This window comes from Chrysemys picta, chromosome 8, assembly GCF_011386835.1.
Source record: "Chrysemys picta bellii isolate R12L10 chromosome 8, ASM1138683v2, whole genome shotgun sequence".
Taxonomy (NCBI): domain Eukaryota; kingdom Metazoa; phylum Chordata; order Testudines; family Emydidae; genus Chrysemys; species Chrysemys picta.
In genome coordinates this window covers 102,900,299-102,923,217 of record NC_088798.1, presented here as the reverse complement: position 1 = coordinate 102,923,217, position 22,919 = coordinate 102,900,299, and the positions used below count along the sequence as shown (strand labels likewise).

At 41.5% G+C, this 22,919-nt stretch overlaps 1 protein-coding gene across 6 annotated transcripts in view; it reads left to right on the top strand.

The window, feature by feature from the left end:
* ADAMTS2 (ADAM metallopeptidase with thrombospondin type 1 motif 2) overlaps nt 1–22,919 on the top strand; it is a 411,161-nt gene that overhangs the window by 330,846 nt on the left and 57,396 nt on the right. For 3 of the 6 annotated variants that reach the window (XM_065555948.1, XM_042850938.2, XM_008166444.4), the window contains 2 exons: nt 3,966–4,168; nt 18,880–18,963. In XM_065555948.1, the coding sequence (XP_065412020.1) occupies nt 3,966–4,168; nt 18,880–18,963 (287 nt within the window). The remainder of the gene's footprint in view (nt 1–3,965; nt 4,169–18,879; nt 18,964–22,919) is intronic. The other 3 variants (XM_008166445.4, XM_065555947.1, XM_065555946.1) reach the window with 3 other exon arrangements.

The following is a 22,919-nucleotide window of genomic DNA, read 5'->3' as shown; positions in this document are numbered from 1 at the left end:
GCTAGTCTAGCGTTTCTAAAAAGCTTATAAGATTTACTGTCAAATTTCACAGTAACTACAGTTTGCCATAGTAGAGAACAAAAATACGGTTGCCACAAGATTTCGTAGTAAATCTCATGAGGTTTTGAGTGATTGCTAAATAATTACTTCTGGTTGCTATAAAAGATTACCACCAATATTTTTATGCAGGAATGCCCTATGAAATAGGGCTACAATGGGCTGTTTGACAGATTTTCAAACCCTGGTGAAGAATTCCCTTTAGGATTGCTATTCTAGGGTTACTTGTGGCACCTTAGAGACTAACAAATTTATTAGAGCATATAGCTATATGCATCCGAAGAAGTGGGCTGTAGTCCACGAAAGCTTATGCTCTAATAAATTTGTTAGTCTCTAAGGTGCCACAAGTACTCCTGTTCTTCTTTTTGCGGATACAGACTAACACGGCTGTTACTCTGAAACTAGTCTAGGGTTGTTTACCTGTCAGCCTGAAACTGTCAACTGGGTTTATAGAGAAGAACAAATTTTCAAGTTGAGCCATGGATTCTGACCAACTTAATTTCCAAAAACTTCAAGCTGCCCCAAGAGTTGGAGCCAATGGGAGCCTGCAGAATATGATTGCTGCATTCATTAGCTACATTTAAAGCTGTCGTTATCATAGGAAGAACTCCTGTTTGGAGCAGCGGAGGAAAGAAGGGGTACTGAAACAGGCATTCTCCCCTTCTGTTTGTGTCATCAACCTGTTGCATCTTGTTATTAACCAAGATTGTAAACTCTTTGGTGGCAGGGCCTTTGCTTTTATTACGTGGTTGTATGCCTACTGCAATGGGGTTCTAGTTCATAGATATTTAAGGCCAGAAGGGACCATTAGATCATCTAGTATCGCCTGTACAATAAAGGACAAAGAATTTCATCCAGTTATTCTTGTATTGAGAGCAGTAACTTGTGTTTGACTAATTCTGGAAAGACAAGGTGGGTGAAGTAATACCTTTTATTGGTCCAACTTCCGTTGGTGAAAGAGACAAGCTTTCAAGCTTACACAGAGCTCTTCTTTGGGTGGTCTGGGAAAGATACTCACAGATAAATACAAGGGTGAAAAAGATAAGGGGTTAACACATCTTACAAGAGACCATTTAAGGTGAAGGGGGCAGCTAACACCTATACAGACTTGATATGGGAACCCCCATCTTTTCATGTTGTGTGTGTGTGTATATATTATATATGTATAATCTTTCTACTGTATTTTCCACTCCATGCATCTGATGAAGTGGGTTTTAGCCCACAAAAGCTTATGTCCAAATAAATTTGTTAGTCTCTAATGTGCCACAAATACTCCTCATTCTTTTTGCTGATGCAGACTAACATGACTCCCACTCTGAACCTCTACAGTTGTAGAATAAAGGAGGTTTAGTAGGTTACAAATTGTTGTAATGAGCCGTAAAACTAATGTCTTTCTTGAGCCCATGACTTTTGGTAACTAGCAGAGTTATGAATTTAAGCTCCCAGGCTTATCTTTTGAATGTGTTGTACAAGTTTCCTTTGAGGACAAGGACTGAGAGGTCAGATATAGAGTGATAGTTTTGTGAAAAGTGTTTGCCCACGGTGATGTGGTGTTTTTATCTTTTACCATTTTTCTGTGCGAGTTCATTCAAGAGCTGGGTGGTTGTTTGGTTTCACCCACATAGTTGTTACTGGGGCCTTTTGATACACTGGATGAGGTACAGCACATGTTGTGATAAGCATGTGTAGGATCTATGGCACAGCTGCTGCCGCCGGACCCCGGTTGAGGTTTCGTGGGGGAAATGTTTGCATTTTATTATGCATCATGCAGGTTCTGGGGCAGTTGAGAAGAGAGTATGCGCTACTCACTTCCTGGGTTCATCGGTAATCTCCCTGGACTCTAGGGAGATTATTGATGAACCCAGGAAGCTGAGTAACACATACCACTGCCTCATCCACCCTGGAACCTGCATGGGGCATATCAAAAGCTAAGGTGGTTCTTCCGGAGGAGAGAAGAACTTTTGAATTTTCCCGTGGGGTGGCTTCGGGTCTGCAGATTGGCAACATGGCTGTGGCGGCTCCGGCTGGCCTGGGGCTCCTCTGGGCAGGTTGGGGTGGGCTCAGGGCTCCTCTGGCCGGGGGGAGGAGGGAGCATGGGGTCCCGGGACTCTGGCTATGGGAGGGGGTGTGGGTACGGGCGGAAGGGGTGGAGCCGGGGGCTAGCCTCCCTGAAGTGGGGCTCCACCCGCTGCCCATGCCTATGGATCTTGAAAGTTTTTTTTATGGGTGGTATTGATCATCATAGCAGTAGCGATATGTCTGCAGGTTTTGCATGCGTTGTTATTGTCGGGTCTGGTGCCTTTTGAGTTGGTCCGTCCTGGACTGTGGGGAGCTTGCTTCCGATGATGAGCTTGGCAAAGTTGCTGGATTGTTTGAAGGCCAGGAAAGGGAATCCTCCAGCCTTAATTTGAAGACTTCAAGTGATGGAGAATTAAGTGTAGGGTTAAGTGCCAATAGTTTGTTTTAGTGGACACAGATCATTCATTAACTGCAACCCAGCCCCCCCCCCCTTTTTTTTTAATAATGATCAATATTGGAAACAAATAAATAATTAACAATAATAATGTTACCTAATTTTCTACCTGGGAGATTGTGCTTGTATGTACAGTAATTCAATAAGACAAGTCAAGTTGGGCACAAAGGATCAAAAGTTGTTTTAAAAAAATTTTAAATATATTTCTCATTGTATTTCTTTGTTATGTAAAATGTCCATGAGTTGTAGAAAACTTATCCACATCATTACTTTTCAGATAGATTTACATTTCTATGAATAGATCTAATATCTCTCTGCTGGCAGTGGTTTGTTTGTCCTCACATGGCTTAATGCAGAAAGCTTACAGGGGTAATTGCATTTGCAATGAAATTTGATCCTAGAACTGCATAATCTGAATAAAAGGAAGGCGTATGGGCACAAATCCTCAAAAAAAATTTAGGCACCTAATTCCCATTAGAAGATCTGGGCCATTATCATATTTGCAGTTAGGGACAGCACCCCAGCACAAGACAGCTGAACAGTATCTTTATTCCAGAAACTTCTAACAACAACAAGGATTGTACTTCAAACAGGCACATGGTATATCAACATAGTAGCATGCTCTAGCACCGTCTTATTTGTTGTTATGTATTTATATTTTGGTAGGTACAGGTGTCGGCTTCCTCCGGGTTCCGGGGGTGCTTAAACCCTCCCCCCCCCGCCCCAGGCTCCGCCCCCACCCGCCTCCTTCCCCCAAGTCCCCACCCCTTCTTCCAAGTCCCCACCCTGCCTCTTCCTGCCCCAGCTCCACCCCAGCCCCACCTCTTCCTGCCCAGTTCCGCCCCCTCCTCCGAGCATGCCCCATCCCCACTCCTCCCTCTCCCTCCCCCTCCTGCACGTCGCAGAACAGCTGATCACTATGGGCAGGAGGTGCAGTGGGAAGGAGGGGGAGGAGTTGATCAGCAGGGCCGCCAGCGGATGGGGGGCAGGGGAGCTGGCTGCCAGTTTCCATGTGTGTTCCCGCACTGGAGCACCCACAGAGTCAGTGCAGTGCCTACGGAGGTAGGGCCTATCGGGCTCAGCCCCATTGTCTTAGGCATTGTACACACATATAAGAAAGAGATGGTCCCTACTCTGAAAAGCATACAGTCCAAGTATAAGGGGACATACAACTGGATGCCACAAAGAGATGGGGAGAGGATTCACATTTGTTGCAATGTGGATATACTGTAGGCCAGATTTTTCTCTTTGTTACACCCATTTAAATGCAGAATAATGCTAATGAAGTTATTTACACTGGTATAACATTGGAGTAAGAGAAGAAACTGCTTCTTTTTCTGTCTCTTTATTTTACCATATTTTGTCTTTTCAATGAGGATTAAAACAATCAGACCTTGACATACTGTTGACGGCCTATTTTTCTATTTAATTTCAGCAGCTGACCTGAGTAATCTGGATAACCTTGTCAGTATGCTGAGCCTCATTGAAGACCGAGTAAATAACTCAAGAAAGAGATATCGGAGGCATGCGACTGATGATGACTACAACATTGAAGTTCTCCTGGGAGTTGATGACTCGGTTGTACAGTTCCATGGAAAAGAACATGTACAGAAGTACCTTCTGACCCTGATGAATATCGTAAGTAACTTACCGCTATCTGCACTGAGGACTGAAAATGAAATTAGAGTAAATTTACTTCACTTTAGCCCTTTGAATAGGACACAGTAGATCTTTCTCAATACAGGAAATAACATAAAATAAAATAACATAACATAAAAATTCAGCTTCTAGATAAGTATAAAAAAATAAAAAGTGGTGACCAGGAACAGCACTGTCAGTGGGACCATTCCCATGCTTCAAGTTAAGCTTGTGCTTCAGTGCCATGCTGGACCAAAGCCTAGAGTCATGGAAGAGTATTTGGAATTCTGGGACTAGCACTGAAAAGCAGTCGTCATACTTTAGGATGTATGTTCCCCTACCCCATGTTCCCCACAGACAAACTAGATATTATGAACTATGTTCTAATAAGAGATTAAAAAACATTGATTGGGTTGTAAACTTTTTTTTTAAAGTATTTGTCAAGATATCAAAAGACTTAATCAATCACCCAACCATTGGACCAGACTTTCTTCACTCTGCATTTAAATATGTACAGTAAGCTACTTAGTCTTCTGAAATTGATATAATTTTTGCTCCATTGTTGGCATGTCTGGGTTTGCCTAACTGAATATGTAATCTTTTAGACCCCATCAGTGTAATAGACTGTGTATGGTTGTGGTTGTAGGGTTGTCAGGTGTCCGGTTTTTGACCGGAACACCCGATCGAAAAGACCTGGCGGCTCCAATCAGGACCACTGACCGGGCTGTTAAAAGTCTGGTTGGCATGGGACTGGCAGGCTCCCTACCTGGCTCCAGGTGGCTCCCCAGAAGTGACGACATGTCCCTGTGGCCCCTAGGTGGAGAGATGGCCGGGGGGCTCCGCTCTCTGCCTCTGCCCCGAGTGCTGGCTCCTCAGCTCCCATTGGCCGGGAACCACGGCCAATGGGGGCTGCGGGGGCAGCGCCTGTGGGCAGAGGTAGCGTGCAGTACTGCCTGGCCACGCCTCCACCTAGGAGCTGAGGGACATGCCAGCCGCTTCTGGGAGCCACCTGAGATAAGCACTGCCCGCATCCCGCATCCCCTCCTGCACCATAACCCCCTGCCCTAGCCCTGAGCCCTCTCCCACACCCAAATTCCCTCCTGGAGCCTGCACCTCTGCCCAAGCCTGATAAAAATGAGTGAGTGAGTGAGAAATAGAGCAAGCGACAGAGGGAGGGGGATGAAGTGAGCGGGGGCAGGGCCTCGGACAAGGAGGGCAGGGGCAAGGCCTCGAGGAAGGGGCGGGGGTGGGGCAAGGGTGTTTGGTTTTGTGCAATTAGAAAGTTGACAACCCTATGTGGTAGTGATAAATTTAGACACAAGTCTCCATTAAATATAATAGGGTAGAATTTAACAGAAGACATTGACATATTTAGTCTGTGACTGAAAGAATTTGACTGGTAAGGGTTTAGACTGACCACAGAGGCTGAATGTCTTGATAGATTACTTTTGGGCACTTTGCAGAATGTGGAAGTTGAAACGTGAATGGTGGTCGAAAACACTGGGAACATTTCTGCCTGAAGCATAATTTTTAAAAATGTTATTTGATTACGAGACTCTTATCTCTGCATGGAGTTTTAAACTGACTGTCCAGATATATAACACTAATCTGACAATGTCATCTGTAATTTTTAGACTCTCCTAGTGTATTTTTCCAGTGACATCATGGGACCTCCAACATCTGTCCCCCATCATGCAGTCTTTCTTTCAGCACATTACAGATGTTTAAGGAGCTGCTTATGCTGTTTTCTAGTCTGATTTTGGTGGTCTCTAAAAGACCCATGCCAGTATCCCATTGTGTGATTTATCAGTTAGAACAGTGATCCATAAGCATTCCAGGTCCTGAACTTCTGAATTGTGTGATAGCTAAGCAGGGAGTGGTAGTAATGATTGGCTGTCTTTCTGAAAAAATATACTTCAACTCAACCACAACATGATGCAGGAAGTGGTGGGTGGGGTCTTCTGCTTTTCTTTTGCAGGAAATTAGACTAGATAATCCCAACGGTCCCTTCTGGCATTAAAATCTATGAATCTCTGTTATGGCTGCTCTCCCCTTACTTATATTATTATTCCTGGTGGAATTCTGCACCATTGCACATGCGCAGAATGTATGTCCCTGCCGATTTCTTTGCTTCCCTGCAGAAAAATGGCTTTCTGATGGGACAGCAAAGGGAAGCCACAAGAGCGTTCATGAGACCCTCCCTAGCAGTATGTTCCGGGTGCCGGGCAACCGGCAGAGAGGCAGATCACTGTGGGGCAGGAGCGGGACTGGGGAAGACCTGGCTGGTGGCTTCTATCTTGTGCCGGGCTCAGCTGCTAGTTTCGGCTGGGCTGGGGAGGATGGGACTTCCTCTTCCCCTGCACGGCACCTGGGGCTGGGTCAGACCCACCCCCAGATTTTTCCCCTCTCTGTAGGAAGCTCTGCAAACTCTTCCCCCGACCCCATACTTACTGCACTCATCGCTCCTTAGCAGTAGGGGGAGGGATCACTGTACAGGGAGCTGCTCCCCCATTTGCGCAACCCCGTGCATCCAGACCCCTCATACCCAGACCATCCTGTCGAGCCTCACCCCCAACACACCCAGAACCCTCCCTGATGAGCCCCACTGACCCTGTAGCTGGACCACCCCGACGAACCACCTGCCCCTGGATCCCCACCCCACTGAGCCGCATTCCCCCAGCATCTGGACCCCCTGCTAAGCCCTCCACACCAAGACCCCCCTGCTGAGTTCTGTTCTCCCCATACCCTGACACCCCCCCCCACTGGACCCCAACCACCTTCACCTGGAACCCCCTGCAGAGTCCCATTACCATTGCACGCAGAACCCCCATTGAGCCGCCCGTACCCAGATTGCCCCACACAGAACCCTCTTAACTTTTAAAAAATAATTAAAAGTGGTTTGGTGATTTTTATATTAAGTCTAGTGATTAAAAACTAATTTTTATTCCATTCTAGTTTTCCTTTCAAGCATAACTTACACACACCTGTTCCCCATGTACATTCTCACATTCTTGCATAGTCTGATTTCCTTATCTGCAGTCCTTATTTAATGCTGCCATTAACCCTTATTATTCCTACGTACTTCCCACAAGAAGGAACCACGACTGACACCTACAGGCTCTATCAGGACAGCCCCTAGATATTGCAAAGTGGGGATACTCTAAATGACTATGTTACAGGAAAATACAGAATCATAGAAGTTAGAAAAGAACTGCTTGGTCCCCTTTTCCATCTCCCCGCTACTGCTGGATTTTTCTGTCAACATTTTCTGCAGGGTTCTGTCCAATGTGTAGGTTAGAATACTTCTAGGAAGGGTGCTGACACAAATTCCTTAGGCAGACTCTTCAATAGCAATAGATTGTGCTGTCAGCGAACTTTTTCCTGAGAACCAGCCTAAATATTTTCTTAGCTCATCTTTATTCCATTTTTCTTGGACACAGCTCTTTAGACCACCCCAGAAACTGATCTCCTGCTTGATGTTTACCAGGGGCTGCAGAGCACCACTGAAAGCATGTGTGTGCAGGAGATTGATTTGCCCCACCACCTGACCCTCCTCTTCCCCTGTCAGGCATCCCCTCCCCTCGACCCATGAGCCCTTCCACAAATCCCCTCCAAATCTGAGTGAGTGGCATTGCGACCTGGTGCATGACGTTGCAGCACCACTCAGGTTTGGTCCAGCGAAAAAGTGGTTGGCCTGTGGCCCGGGTGCCACCAACCCCCAGTTCTGTGGCCTATGACATTTAAATGCAACCCTTTAAATGCCATGCAAGTCCAACCTTCTTTATAATCTAGCCAAGATAGCCATAATTTGTTGCTTTATTTCTTTAAGTCATCCCCTCCACTCCCCAAAATAATTTTGTTAATACTTTCTCAGAAAAGACAAGAGACCGCATACTAAATGTTTTGGCCACACCGGATATTGTCAAAAAAGTGACTGAGGGTGAAGTGAAAGTAGATGCTGCCAAACTATTTGATTGGGTGACAGATTCCAAAGGAAAAGTAATAAGTGAAAGCAAGTATACAGTAGAACAATACTCATAGAAAAATTAGGAGGAGAAATGTATTTATGCAGAGTGCCATTAATGTGTGCTGCAGTGCAAACTGCAATGTACTGTAAAAAATTAGCAGAAATATGGCATTAAAATATAAACAGTCATTAAGAGGGAAGGTCACTACAGGACAAAGGTGTGGACCCTGGAATTTGTCTCTATTTGTATAAGAAAGGAAGACTGATGACTTTCAAATAATATAAGGAGTTGGACCCAAAATAACATAACAGACTTGGGCTCAATCCTAATCCTGCTGAAATCAGTGGGAGTTTTGCCATAAACTTTACTGGGAGAAGGACCAAACTACTGATGTTTAAATAGAAAGAATTGGATACAGAACAAATCAGGAAATGCAGTAATTGAGAATTTGGCATAAAATATCCTTTAGACAAAACATTTCATTCCACAAGCAATAGAAACACTGCATAGAATAAATCTGCCCAAACAACCATTCAGAACAAAAAACCAGCTATGCCACACCTAGGCTGTGTCTATACTAAAATTTTTATTCACTTTTCCCATTGCAGTGCTGTGCCAGTGCCCCACCATCTATGGTATCAATGGCAGGAGTTGTGGAGTATATTAATGTGGTGTCATCAAATCCAGCTCAGCACAGGTGTAGATGACATGGCGGTTGAAATGCTGATTGCTGATATTTTCAAACAGAGGGGATAAAAATGTAATCTGACCCCGATAAAAAATGAGTACAAAGAAATAAGACAGACCAAACCACCTTTCCCTGCTCAGTGATATCTCAAGTGTGGGCATTATTTACTTATTGTGTTTTCCAAATAAAGAGACCTAGAGATACTCTGCCATCAATACCAATGAGCAAACAACCCACTGAAATAGAACATTATGTGAAACGAAAGATGTGAAACAGGGCAGAAAACATGTATTGAAAAACATATAACAATTTAACAAGCCCTCAGGACAGTCCCTTCCATGGGTCATCTAAGTGCATACACACACTTAGAGTTATGAATATATGTGGTGTTAGCTTCCTCCAATAACAAGCTATAAAGTATGAATTAAAGACCAATGTGAGTTGGGTAAAAGTGTTTACTGTAAGACAACAAGATGATTGAAGAAGTTATAAAACCCATGGCTTACAAAATAATCAGTGAAGTTGAATTCTCCATGATGAACTGATTCCTGAAGGCTAAATCCCTGTGATAACTCACCTTACCATAAACATGGAAAGAAGGGAACCCAAACAAGGTTACTTTTCCCTGCTTTGTTAGGTTATACTGTATGCAAAGGGCATTAGCAGAAGGGTGTCCCTAATTAACCTTTCTCTGTGTGGCTGGGTGAGGCCCCAATGCCAACCCAATCAAACCAATATTTTTTTCAAGCCCAGTGTAATGACTTATTCAGTAAATCTGTTTTACACTGGCTAGGTGACAGGTCAATGTTGACACCTAAAAGTCCATAAAGGGAGGAAAATCCAGGGGCTGGGGTGTCCGGAATGGCCCGAACAGCTACTTTGATTTCCCCCCCCCCCCCCATAATTTGGAAATGAAGTCACAGTCCGGCGGTAAATAATGGTGATAAATGCCAGAGGATTTTTCACACTGTGGGCTGCAGCTAATCATAGCCTGGCTAAGCTATGAGAGTTTCAGTGGAGTGGAGAAGGCCATTTGCCACCTCATTTTCAGGCTCCAAACATTTCCAGATACAAAATCTCTTGTTTCCATTAACACCTTGGTACCTCCCCACAAAATAGTGTAAGCCTTTTCAGTGCAGTCTTTTAAGCAAATACTGCAGTTTTCACTTTATAGAGCCCCTCAGTAGCAGCCTGGTACCCTTGCCATTTCTCCTGCACATGGTAGTATGGTTTCTGCCATGTAGGACATTGTCTTGCAAGGTGCGCTCTGTACCTCAAAAGACTGGGTTCACATATTGGTGACACGTTAACTTCAGATTTATCGTTATAGCAGTTGTGCTGTTGTATACAACAGTATGTAATATTACTATTTATGATGGGGCACCCGACTCCTTGGAGTAAAGCAGAAGTGATTAAATAGCATATTGAAATATCTTCTTACTATGTAGTCTACATGAGGGTGTGGAAGACACTCTTACTTCTCAAGTGAAGACAACAAATGTTAGAGATTCTATTAATCCATCTCCTTTTGCCATGCTTTCTCTTGGAGAGGTGTTTAAAGTACACTAGGAAAAATTGATTGTCTGGAGAGTCTTATGATTTATTGTGAAATAGAAATTGCATACTACATGAAAATAGGGGAAGAAGAACTGAGTGTTTAATGGATAGTATAGTAGTGGTTTTGACATTGGTGACACCCAGAAAGTGCCATTTGTGCCAAGGTTCTCAAACCATTTCATAATTTGATTACAAAATGCTTTCAAGGTTTAAGCAGTACTTCCACTGCCCATTTCTGCTGGCCATGCAAGGGGGTAATCTATGCTTTAAAATGTAGTCCCAGCAGCCATTTTTCTGAACCAGACTTTGAATTTTGGTGATAAGGAGGGTTTCAGCCTCTAGATCCAACTCCTCCACACTCCAGTTTTGAATCTGGGTTCACATCCAAAACTGATGATACCGTTTTCTGGATGAGATGCAGCCCAAGATGGCAGAAATCTAGTTAAAATATCTGATTTCCGTCATTCAAAATTGCTGAAGTCTCAGGAGATTGGGTAACCTGGTGAGATTTTTCAACATGTCAGCTCTGAAGGGTCATTACCACCCACCCTGAACCTCTGGGTTAAGTCTCAAGCTCACCTCAGAAATTGACCCTACACTCAACACCATCTCAGAATTGCCATGGGGGGTATTTTATAGCGAGGTTCCAAATATTTGTAGGTTTACACAATCTGTCTCCCAGGACTTAATGGATAAGTAGCTTATCAGATTTCTCCTCCACAGAGTGTTTGTCTCTCATGAATACTCTCACAAAGTAGTTTTTCAATTTCTGTGCAAATTCTGTGTCTTTTGTCACAATGATTATCCTTGCCCATTGAAGTTCTATTTTCTCTCTTTACCCTAATGTATTTATCTCATTCCCCGTGCTGAAACCTCGCTTCAGGCACCTCATTTTGTGATGTTGGCATGTCTCCTACTACAACTTTTTGGGAAGAATTTGAGTGAAATCTGCATACATTGCTGATTTCAGACTTTATGAAATCTTAGGAGCCTAAGTCCTATTGACTTGCAGTGAGACTTAGGCTCCTAAGGGTGAGATTTTTAAAGGTATTTGGGTGCCTAACATTGCAAATAGGCACCTCATGGGATTTTCAGACATGCCTAGGTGCCTAACTCTCATGAAAAGAAATCACTGGGAGATAGGTGCATTGGGCTTTTGAAAATCTCACTAGATACCTATTTACTTCCTTAGGTTCATCAATACTTTTGAAAATCTGACCATTAGTGGTTTTTGAATATGTGATCCTTTGTCTTTAATAGGACGTACATTATGTAGCTATCATGTGCGAGAATTTAACTTTTGTAGCTTTGGCGGATGGAAGGTGAAGATATTCTGATGCAGAACAGGAAGTCCTAAATGAGTGGAAAGGGCAGAAAAGTCATCATTTTAAACTGACAAATTGATGAAAGCCTGCAAAGCATGTCTGATTCAAGCTGTTGGAAAAGATGATGATTGAACCCTTTGAAATAATAGTGTACTCTGTCAGCAGAATCATATTTATTAAACGGGATAACATTTTTAGGGGAGGGAGGATATTTCAGTAATACTTAAAGAAAAAGGTGTGCATTTAAAAAAAAATCAAATCTGTATACACAGGTATCCATTATTTCAAGTAATTTATTTCAACACATACTCTTTAAGTTTGAGCTAATTCTTAATAATTATGCAGCTAGTAAATGTAGCTCTAATACTATACACCCAGATTTTAATTAACAATATTTAAATTAGAGCTCATGTGTGCTTTGAATGTCTGTTTGGATGTTAACTCATCATTCACAGTATTCTAAGAATGAATACTTTTGAACTGTGGAAAATATAGATTTTGCCTGTGCCTCAGTGATATATATATATTTTTTTACTATCTTTGTTGCTAAATTTTAGCAAAAGTTGTGTGTGCAATTTGACATCTGACAGATTTATTGGGAAATGTTGTTTACTGAACTCTTAGAAGTTTTACTCATTTCTATGGTGGCTTTCAGGTGTAATTTTCAACAGTATGAAGGCTGGATTAGATGTGCCTAGTTTTTTCCCATGAATAAAACTGGTAGCTTATAGTGATGAGCAAACCTCCCAAAGTTCAGACACTAGTGGGAGCTATATAAGTGCCTAAGATGGAGGTGGGTGGAAATGTTAAATACTAGTAAAGTATCTTAAACTTTAAAGGGTCATTCCAGCAACTGAAACTTGCACTGACAGGGTGTTTTCAGATCCTCTTGCTCAAGAACAGGGGATGAGAGTGAGGCACACTGACTTCCCACATATGTTTACCCTTGCGGAACTGTGGGTTTCTCGGCCATTCCCCATTAGCTTTCTGGAAGAGTAGCGTACGGTTGTGCCCAAAAGAGAGACCCTGGCAGTGGAGTGGGTAGCAGGCTACAGGGCCTTCTACTCATAGACCTGGTCTCAACAGCTCATTGTGTAAGAACTGTTGAGGGGTGGTGATAACATAGTTTGCATGATGGAGAACTGAAAACATAGGTAATTAGGTTCAGATTCTGATAGGCATCCAAACTTTTGAAGGCTTTCCTTAACCAAACCTCTGAGGTTCACCTAGTCCTCTTTCTCTAGTGCATTAACATGGCACCGTCACCTTCTCTATGAAAAATAATTAAGTGGGTTACTTTACTGTGTTATACTGTGAATAGACTTTGCAATAAGACTTTGTGATAGATAGCTTGAGATCATAATACAAACTAGACTCCTTCAGTGAAAACTTAGTTTATATTGTTTGGAGAAACATCTCAGTGGTGCAGTTTGTAGGCAGAAGCTGGTGTTCAAAAAAGTCTAAGGAAGGAACAAAGCAATTGGTCTAGCAGCCAGCAAAAAGTCTATCACCTCCCAAAGTTACTGTCAAAGATGAGATAGGGATCTATAATACTAAGCTAACTAGTTTCTTGCCAAGCCAAACATCTGTGCTGTGGAATGTTTTAAATTTGGATCATAAGCAACTAACTTGGACTTAATTATATCCACTGTGCTCTCACACAAACTGAGGTAAATCAAAATACTAACCTGGTATTTACATACAGAATGCCAGATTCTTATCTCAGTTTTTCAATGTACATTGTCTTATATTTCCAGAATGTCCATCATTTCACATATGTGTTTGAGCATAATGGTAGATTATTTTTTCAAGAGGTGTGGGGTGCACCTCTTCACATCTGAGTTCAGAATTTGACTTCCAAGTTTTGTCTAGCTTGTGTGCTCTCATTATTATTTTTCCTCATGACACTGAACAAAAACTTGCAGGAGGAAGGGTTCCTTCACAGGGGAAATGAAAAAGTGTCATTTGGTGATTAGAAAAGGGGCCTGGGAGTCCTGATTCATGGGTTGTGCCCACAGATTTGCTGTGTGACCGTGGGGGAGTCATTCAATCTCACTGTCTCTTGGGTTACCCTCCAAGGAAATGTGTGTAATGCTGATGGTGCTGCTTGAGAGAATAGAACAATAATGTGGCTGTTGTGGGAGGGGGATTTTTCTTTTGGAGAGATTTTTGGACTACAAAGATTTGAGTAGCCATGCCCTCCACCATGGTTTCTGCTTGACATTACAAAGTTAAAAACAGGCATTAATGCTGTACCGAAATAGGCAATAAATGGATTGCCCCCCCAGCCATTCCATGTCTGCTGTTGGCAACAACCATACAACTGAAAAGCCAGATGAATCAGCTACATCTCAGTGTCCTAAAAATGGCTTGATAGGAGTTCTGATGTCCCACCTGAGGAAGAGCATGGAGCAGAAGGCAACCTCCCCACTGCAACTGATACAGCACTGACATCTTTAAATCATGAGTTGAGGACTTCAGTATTTCAGCCGGAGGTTAGGGGTCTATTACAGGAATGGGGAAGAGGGGGGCGAGGTTCTGTGGCCTACAATGTGCAGGAGGTCAGACTAGATGATCATGATGGTCCCTTCTGACTGTCTACGAGTCTATCTAACCTCTCTCTCCCCTTCCCCCCAGGCCTTTGCCCAGTCCCCAAGAGATAATGGGTACGGAAAACTTCAGCAATAAGAGGTTTTTGTATCTTTTCAGTTATCATAAAAATGTTTGAGTGGACTGGATGGATCAACAAATTGTGGTAGCTGAAAAGCCATTTGAACAAGCTGCGTCTTGCATTGTGCCCTAAGAATGGCTGAGGTTCATGAGCTTTGATATCCTACGTAGCTGATTCACATCCAGTTCAGGTTGCTTGTAGCTAGAGATTGTGCTCTTAGTGGCCTACGTTAAATGAGTTTGAGGAAGCAGCGGTTATACAATTGTGTCATATTGTACCTGTACGACAAAAGGCATACTTCAAAACTCGGTTTGAAATGGCTTACAGCAGAACAGGGCTAATAGTCACATTGTTTATTACATGACTGTTGCTACCTCTGAAATCAGAAGCAGTGACTTTTAATAAAGCAGGCTCCCCGTTGCATAACAAGCATTAATAAAGATCCTACACCAGGAAACTTCATACAACTGCATAAATGAGTCTGCCTGTGACTTTTTCCTCACTGTGGTTGCTTTTATTAAGAGTGGCCTAATACAGAAAACCACTCACCGTTTTTTGCAGATCCTGTCAAATTTATCTGCAGGTAACTTACCTCTGATGACACCTGCAAAAGTACAGGGCTATTATTATTATTATTTGTATTGTAATAATGCCCAAAAGCCCCAGCCATGATCAGGGCCCCATTGTGGCAGGCACTTTAAAAACACATTAATGTTTCTCAAACTTAATATACACAAAGCATAATGCATCCCTCACAACTAGGGTTATCATATGTCCAGGTTTTCCAAGACATTTCCTCTGATCCTCTGTCCAAGCGGATTTTTCTAATTAGAGGAAATGTCCAGGATTTTTCTGAAGCAGACGTAGCAGCTCAGAAAGAGCTGGTTCTGCATCCCAATGGGTCCCTCCCTGCACCCGCAGCTGCCGGATCCTGCCCACCCAAGCCCTGGCTCCCAAGACTGGGATGGGGAGAGGCAGGGAGGCGCTGATTGATGGCTGGCACTGCGTCCTGGGCCTGCACCAGCTGCCCTGCCACTGTGACAGGGAGCGACACTGCCCCCACCTCAAGAGTGAGGCCCTCTGGCACCCTCCAGGTACCCCACCCAGTACACATACACCCCTCAGCACCTCCCAAATACACCCTCCACCTCCAAAATACTCCCTCCCAGTCCACACACACCCCTCCAGCACACTCCAAATACCCTCCAGCACCCTCCAACTGTACCCCCCTCCAGCAGTGTCCTCTTTTGGAAAGATGTTAACCCTACTCACAACTGCATGGCTTGTTTGCATTGTACTTGGTTACAGTGTCGGGTTCAAGTTTGCTTAAGAGAAACTGAAAAAGGAGGTGGGGAAATTCTGATGCAGAAATAAACACAGTCAATATATCTCATATAGTGCACCAACTTGTGTCAGCCTAACTTTCAAGGGGAACAGTCTTTATCCCAGTACAGAGCACAAGGCTTGCATTTAGATAGAACAGCATCGTTTTTAATTAAAACACCTTGAAAATAAACCATGGAATTAAATTACAGGAAAAAATGGTCTGTGATCTACAATAGTTTTGCCAACCCCCCAAAATACTTCTCCAAACCTTTAACTCTTTTAGATTCCCCCAGCCCTACTAGTCACCTTCTGTAAATGCTGAATCACCATGTGACATCTCATGAGACTTGATGCAAAATCTGCCCTTCCCAGAGTGCAGGAGCTGCAGTTCTGAGAGCCTTTTTGTGTGCTCTGCTTTCCTGTGTACCAGCATAACATTAGAATCTGACCCTCACGGATTAAGGACAAACAGGAAGCTCCATTCTGATATCTCTTAGAGTGGTATAAACCAGGGGCATCACCACTGAAGTAACTGGAGTTACACTGCTGAATAATTAGGATGAAATGTATCGGGCTATCTGTACATTGAAGTAAATAGATCTGCTTGTAAGGCAGAAGTTATATGTTTGAGGAAAGACACCACAGATCTGGAGCGTTCTACTGGTAATTTTCTGTTTCAAAGTGTAATTCTCATGTACATTTGAGCACATCCATTTCAGAGCTCAGTCACTTGGCTCTCCTTTCTCGAATAGCACATTGAAACAAACAGATGCCATTCACATCACACGTAGAAATAAGTGTGAATCTATTTCAGTGTGTTGTCATATGCTTTCCCCCCATTTTAAATAACCAAGGAAATGCAATGCAAAGAAATGATTAATAGTAGAGCTAGTCAGGAAATTTCTGTCAGAATATTTTTCCATTGGAAAATGCCATTTTGTCAAAATCAAAACTTTCCGTGTAGATTTTGATGAAATTTTGTTTTAAAAAAAAGTTTTAGCCTTATCGGAATGGAGCATTTTAATATATTTTTGGAAGTAACTTATTGTTTTGAAATTTATTTTATATTCCATTTAAAATTATGATAAAATATAACATTAAAAGAATCAAAATCTGACTCTCAATCTGTTTCCTAGGGTGCTCATAGAGCACCATAACAAAGTGCTACTTTATACAGCCACAGTTTCACCCAGTGAAAGAGACAGCGGGTCCAGCTCCCACAGAAGGAGTATTGCATTGGAGCTGAATCAATCCCTAGATGTGACGTTAGGATCCAGGGCTTTGATTTGGCCCTATGTCTGAGAGAAAACCTACTACCCAGATGCCAAGGAACCTTTACAATGTTTATGCTTTTCTATTCATTCACAAAATGTGTTTGTTAGATGTCAGTTGCGTGAACTGTGTAACAATGTTTCAATGCCGTTCTGTTAACATTTCCCTGCCAAGTTTTAATTTGGCATGTAGTAATGATACAGTTGATGTATTGCTTCACTATTGTTAAAAAAGGCTGAGGTTAAGTTCTGAAGGCTAATGGGAAAGGAGCGTGTAAGAATTGGGGTTATGCCTCATGAACTAATAAAACACTTAGTTACACGTCACACTTATTATTTCCTATACACAGAAGATTTTATTCAGTGTTTATTTTATGTATATTTAAGTTACTGCAAATTTCAGCTTGTTATCAATGAGCATATATTCTTATCCCAATGCACATAGAATCAGGCAAATTAGCATCCCTGCATCAAGATGATAATTCCCTTGAGTGTGTGGGGCATCTAGTAAAGAACACAATGAAATGTCCTTGTTGGCATAAAACTTTCCTTTAAACACATAATTTATTTTAAACAAAAGTGTATATGTAAATCCTTCAGTATGTTAATCTGCCTTTTCAAAAGTCCCTGAGAGGAAAGATAAAGATATTTCAACTATAGGAGCCTAAAGTTAGGGTTCTAAATTCACATTTAGGCACCTAAATAATTGACCTAATTTTCAAAAGCACCAAGGACTAAGTAGCTGTCACTGCCTTCATTGGGAACTGCAGGTGCTCACTACTTTTGAAAATCAGGCCTCTTTTTAGATGCCCAAATGTGAATTTAGAAGCAAATTTAGACTCATATTTTTGAAAATCTATACCAAATGTATTAAAATGCATTCAAATAACAGTCAAAGAAATGTTTATAAAGTAGACAGTACATGATTTTTACAGCGAGATCAGAAGTGAGTTATATTTTATATGGTCCCTTTGGGACAAAGGTATATTGGAAAAAATAGGAGTGTATTGATATTGTTTTTAATAAACAACTCTCCAGAAGCTTAATAACTTATCCCAGTGAATATGTTTCTTATGTCAGAAACAAACCATGAAATATAAGCGATTCTTTATGTCCCACACATAAAATAGTCCACTTTTGGCCCATGATTTAGTAGGGTGCTAATGATCTGAAGGGAAGGGAGCAGGGAATATATTTGCCTTGCAGATATTTATTTATCTATTTATTCTAATTTGTAAAGCAAAAAACCAAACATATTTATAAGACCCTAAGTTGGCCTTCTTTCACTCCTCTCATCATAGATGACCCCAATCAGCTCTTTTAATAGATAATATTTTGCCCAACTTGCTTATAGTATTATTTTTTCTGTATTCCTTGGACTTCTGTATTTCGTTCTCCATTATAATATTCATAGCGTTGTCTTCAGTGTTCTTAGAATAGTTTGCCTGTGTGCATGTGTGATTATGTATGTATAATACAAAAACCCCTGTTTTCTATGTTAGTATTTTACAGATTTTGTTATGCTTGTATGGTTTGAAATTAATCAATTTTGACACAATAAAAACAACCCATTTGACTGACTGTTTTATAAGGATATCACCCTTGAGAGTATTTTAGTTATTTAGTCCATGATTTAGGGAAGCACTTTAAGTTTCATTGACTTTAATTGGTTCCTGAACAAAGATGGTTCCTGATTTGATGCCTATATGGAGCCTTTATGGTAGAGCCCTGTAGTTCAGAGAGAAAAAGTTCTCTTTCGGGTAGTGAAAATGCCCCTTTTTTACAAATGAGTGTGGTTGATCTGTATCTTAAAGACACAACATATAAAAAGCTTGTGTTTTATCATTGCTACTGTGATTACTTATTGACAGAATCATTATTAAAAATATCCACACTCTTTTGCAGGTGAATGAAATCTACCATGACGAGTCCTTAGGTGCCCACATTAATGTTGTCTTGGTGAGGATAGTCTTGCTGAGCTATGGGAAAGTAAGTAAAGGCTAATTTTAATAATGGATCTAGATGTTCCCAGGATTCTTTTAATGGACTGTGTAATTCATTTGTGACATATACTACTCTATTTTAATTGGTTCATTGTCCATGTGTCTATTAATATAGCATTAATGTATAATATCTAATTTACATCTACACTTGTTTGTTTATTATATGAAATGCATGTTGACAAATAACTGTAACATAAAATTTCCTGTTGTGTTTTCTCTTATTATGTCACTTTAAGTTACCACTTTGCTTTGGCAGTATTATTTCAAGTTTGTTTTAGAGAACTTGTGGCAAATTTTATGGGTAATGACCCTTTTAGCCACTAGAGGGGATGTGATATATATACTGTGTATGTTATACATGCATAAGCAGTGACATATAACTGTGTGTACAGTTATATTACCATATATAAGTATATTGTGGGATCCATTTTGCTGAGCAAAATGGCTCTGATCCAGCAAATCCCTTAAGCTTGTGCTTAACTCAAGTTGGACGATACATGTTTAAAGTTAAGCATTTGCTTTGCTGGATTGGGGCCAGAGTGCCTTGCACTTTGCAGAATCAAATCAAAATTAAGTATTACAAGGTTTTTTTTATTTTTTACTATTCTGTTGCTGTTTCTGTGGAATGGGTTAGTTTACAGGCAACACTCCTGTAAAGAACATTGAAATGATGAGTGATTTTGAAAGTGGGATTACTTTAAAGCCTTTAGTACTTTTACCCCAGTTTTGCCTGAGCAACTTCTAATTCTTTGGAAACTGGAGGAGAGTTATAAGGGTGCTTATAACATTCAATGAATGAGGACAAGCGCTACCAATACCTCTTAGGTACCGCAGCACCTGCAACTATTCAAGTGAAAATATTTTTATGATCTAGCTTGCCTTTTTGCGACTACAGTTACTGTCATTTGGACATTCATGAACTGTATCTGATTTGCAGAGACAGCTAAGTATTTAGACATGCAAGTGGCCTAAATGGTATCCAAAAACAATAGTCAGTTGAGCTGGTATAAATGGGTGTAGCTCCAGTGAAGTCAACAGACTTATGCTGAGTAGTAGCTGAAGATTTGGCACAACACCAGCTCTTTGCTGAGAGTCAGGAGGCCCTGAGTTCTAATCCAGGCTCTACCACTGACTCACCACGTGGCCTTGGGTTAGTCAATTGACCTTTCTGTCTGAGCTGCCTCATCTGTAAATTGAGGATCGTAATACTTTCTTGCCCGCCTCACAGGGTGATGTGCTTTGGAGATATAAAGTGATATATAAATGCTAAGATAAGGAGTAGAATGTGGGGAAAGTGTTTGTATCTGCCATTCTATGGTCCAGCATTCATAGTGTATATATTTAGAAAGTTGGGTTAAAATAGGGGAAATAACTTAATAATTGCTAAATGGATAATAATTGAGAGAGTGTAAACAGGCTAATAATTCTCAAGTTGGGGTGGTGGCAGATACTCATGCAGCTGGAACCTTTATCAATCAATCAGTTGCCTTGTTTTATAATGCCCATTTATTAAATGTATGCATTGCTATGTCTATCTCTGTATAGTTATACATCTATAATAATCTGATATCTTATAACTTCTGCTGGTTTATCTGCTGAAATACAGTAAGTACAGTAGATCCCAATTCCACTTTCAGATTCTTGTTTGCATTCTAAGGAGAGGGTGGATTGTTTTTCAAGAAAGAAAGAGGGAAAAAATCTAAACAAAAAATATTGTTCATTAATAATTTGCATCTCACCGATACTGCAGACCTGTATAGAAAGCAGTGTGCTTCTGTTACTAATTTGCATCCCAACTAGGTTAGCAGAGGATGAAAACATTCACTCCGTATTGACTGTTTGGCCTGTGTGAAAGGAGCAGTCAAGTTTGCAATGGGCATATGATCACATTACAAACATGACCATTGCAGTTAGCAGGCGCAGTAGTGAGTAACCTGGAGCTGGATTCTGATACCCAATGGGTATCATCTGAGTCTGCGAGTAGCCCCACTGACTTCAGCAGAATTATATGTGGAGTAAGGTAGCATTCGGGTATCAGAATCCGATCCGGAAGGAGCATCGAGACGGAGCTCCCCTCTCCCTTCTAGAGGTTTTGGGCCTGATTCTCATTTACACTCCAGCCTCTTTGCACCATTCTGGAAGTGTAAAGGGGGCTTTAAATGAGTGTAATTTTATATAATTATAATTATAATCTACCCCCTGCTCATAGGCCCCGTTACCTAGCCAGAGTGGCATAAAGGAGTCTTAGTGTAAGTGGGAACCAGGCCCAGATTTCTCTTCAGAGTAGGGTTGTCAGGGAAAGGACATTGTACTGCCCCTGCCTGCTCTATCTGTTCTGTGGGGGGGGGGGGAGGAAGAGGCCTCGAATCTTGTGCCGGCAGAAGCAGTTTTAGAACTAAAGGGATGTGCACAAGCTGAAACAATCCAAGAGTAAAATGGCCTGTTTGGCTTCACTGTGTGAAAATATCACCACAGAATCTTGTTTGAGTAAGTATTGCTTTAGAAACCTTCCAGTGGGTACCTTGAGGCTTGTTTGCTTCATTCTGAGCAATTTGGTATATAGATCACCAGCCTGATAAATAATCATAATCTTTACATTGGGGTTCCATAATACATGGGGCATGGATGAGTGATGCGCTGTTTTTCCTTTGAGGTTCTGACACAGTTGTGAGTTATTGCAGGTACCGCCCACCCCCAACAGCCTTTCACTGTATTGTTTTTTAAAGAGGATTATTTTATTTTATACAACATGTCATCTGTTGGTGAGGGTAACACAGACAATACTGTAGGTTGCATAGCAACCAGCTTTTCAATGGTTGTTTCTGAAGGCATCACAGTCACTGAACTGCACTCATTTTCAGTATTTTCAGGGCAGTAAAATGAACCCAGCTGTAATTTTGAAAGTTTCAGGTCCTTGACATTTCAACAGTTAGATGAGAATGAACAAATACAGAAGGGATACAGGAAGTTGCTCCTCTACATTCATTGTGTAACATATTGCAGCTATCTAATGAATTGAAATCAAAACATCTGAGATAGTTGGATTGAAATGGCACATTTTCATGCACAAATTATTGCTTCCACACTTAAGCCAAGCAGGAGAGAAGTGATATTTTTTCATAAGGAATAAGGCTTGACTGTGACCTTACAATCTGTCGTGAGCAAAGGGCAGCATATCGCTGGGCTGCCCCAGGAGTAGACCCTGGAACAAATTGTGACTGAGAGTCACAATTCAGTTCCTGGATCCCCACTTGTTTATATCAGTAGCAGATTACTACCCCCTCTTCTGCGTAAATGCAACTGCACCAGCAGGCACATTGAGGGTGCGTGGCATCACGGCTCCACCCAGTCCCCACTTTTGCCCCAGGGATATTGGCCCTCCAGAGGCTGTTTTCTGCACTGTACTCTGAAGCATTTAGCCCATGCAAAAGAGAAGGGGGACATTTTCTCTCCACTCACTCCCCTGAACAGGTACATAAGGCAACCAATGATTTGTCCTTATTATTGAAAATGTTTTTTTGGGGATGTATGTGCCATAACTATAGCACCACAGCAGCAAAGAAATTGTGAAGAAAATTGTTCAGACAGGTGCATAGTTCCAAATTAACTTTGTCTAATTTCGTTTGTCTCTTTCTAATTTTAATCTGGATTCACTTCATAATTCATGAGAGATACAAGATGGGTGAGATAATATCTTTTACTTGACAAATTTCTGTTCATGGTTGGAACAAGCTTTTGAGCCTATGGAAAGCTTGTTCCCTCCACCAATAGAAGTTGGTCCAGTAAAAGATATTACTTCACCCACCTTGTCTCTAATATCCTGGAGCCAACATGGCTACAACAGCATTGTAAACAATATATGATCATTCATGTTTGTCTTCCTTTCTGAAAAAAAAATATTAATTTTCTTATGTAATGTTCAACATTCAGTAAAGTCAGAGA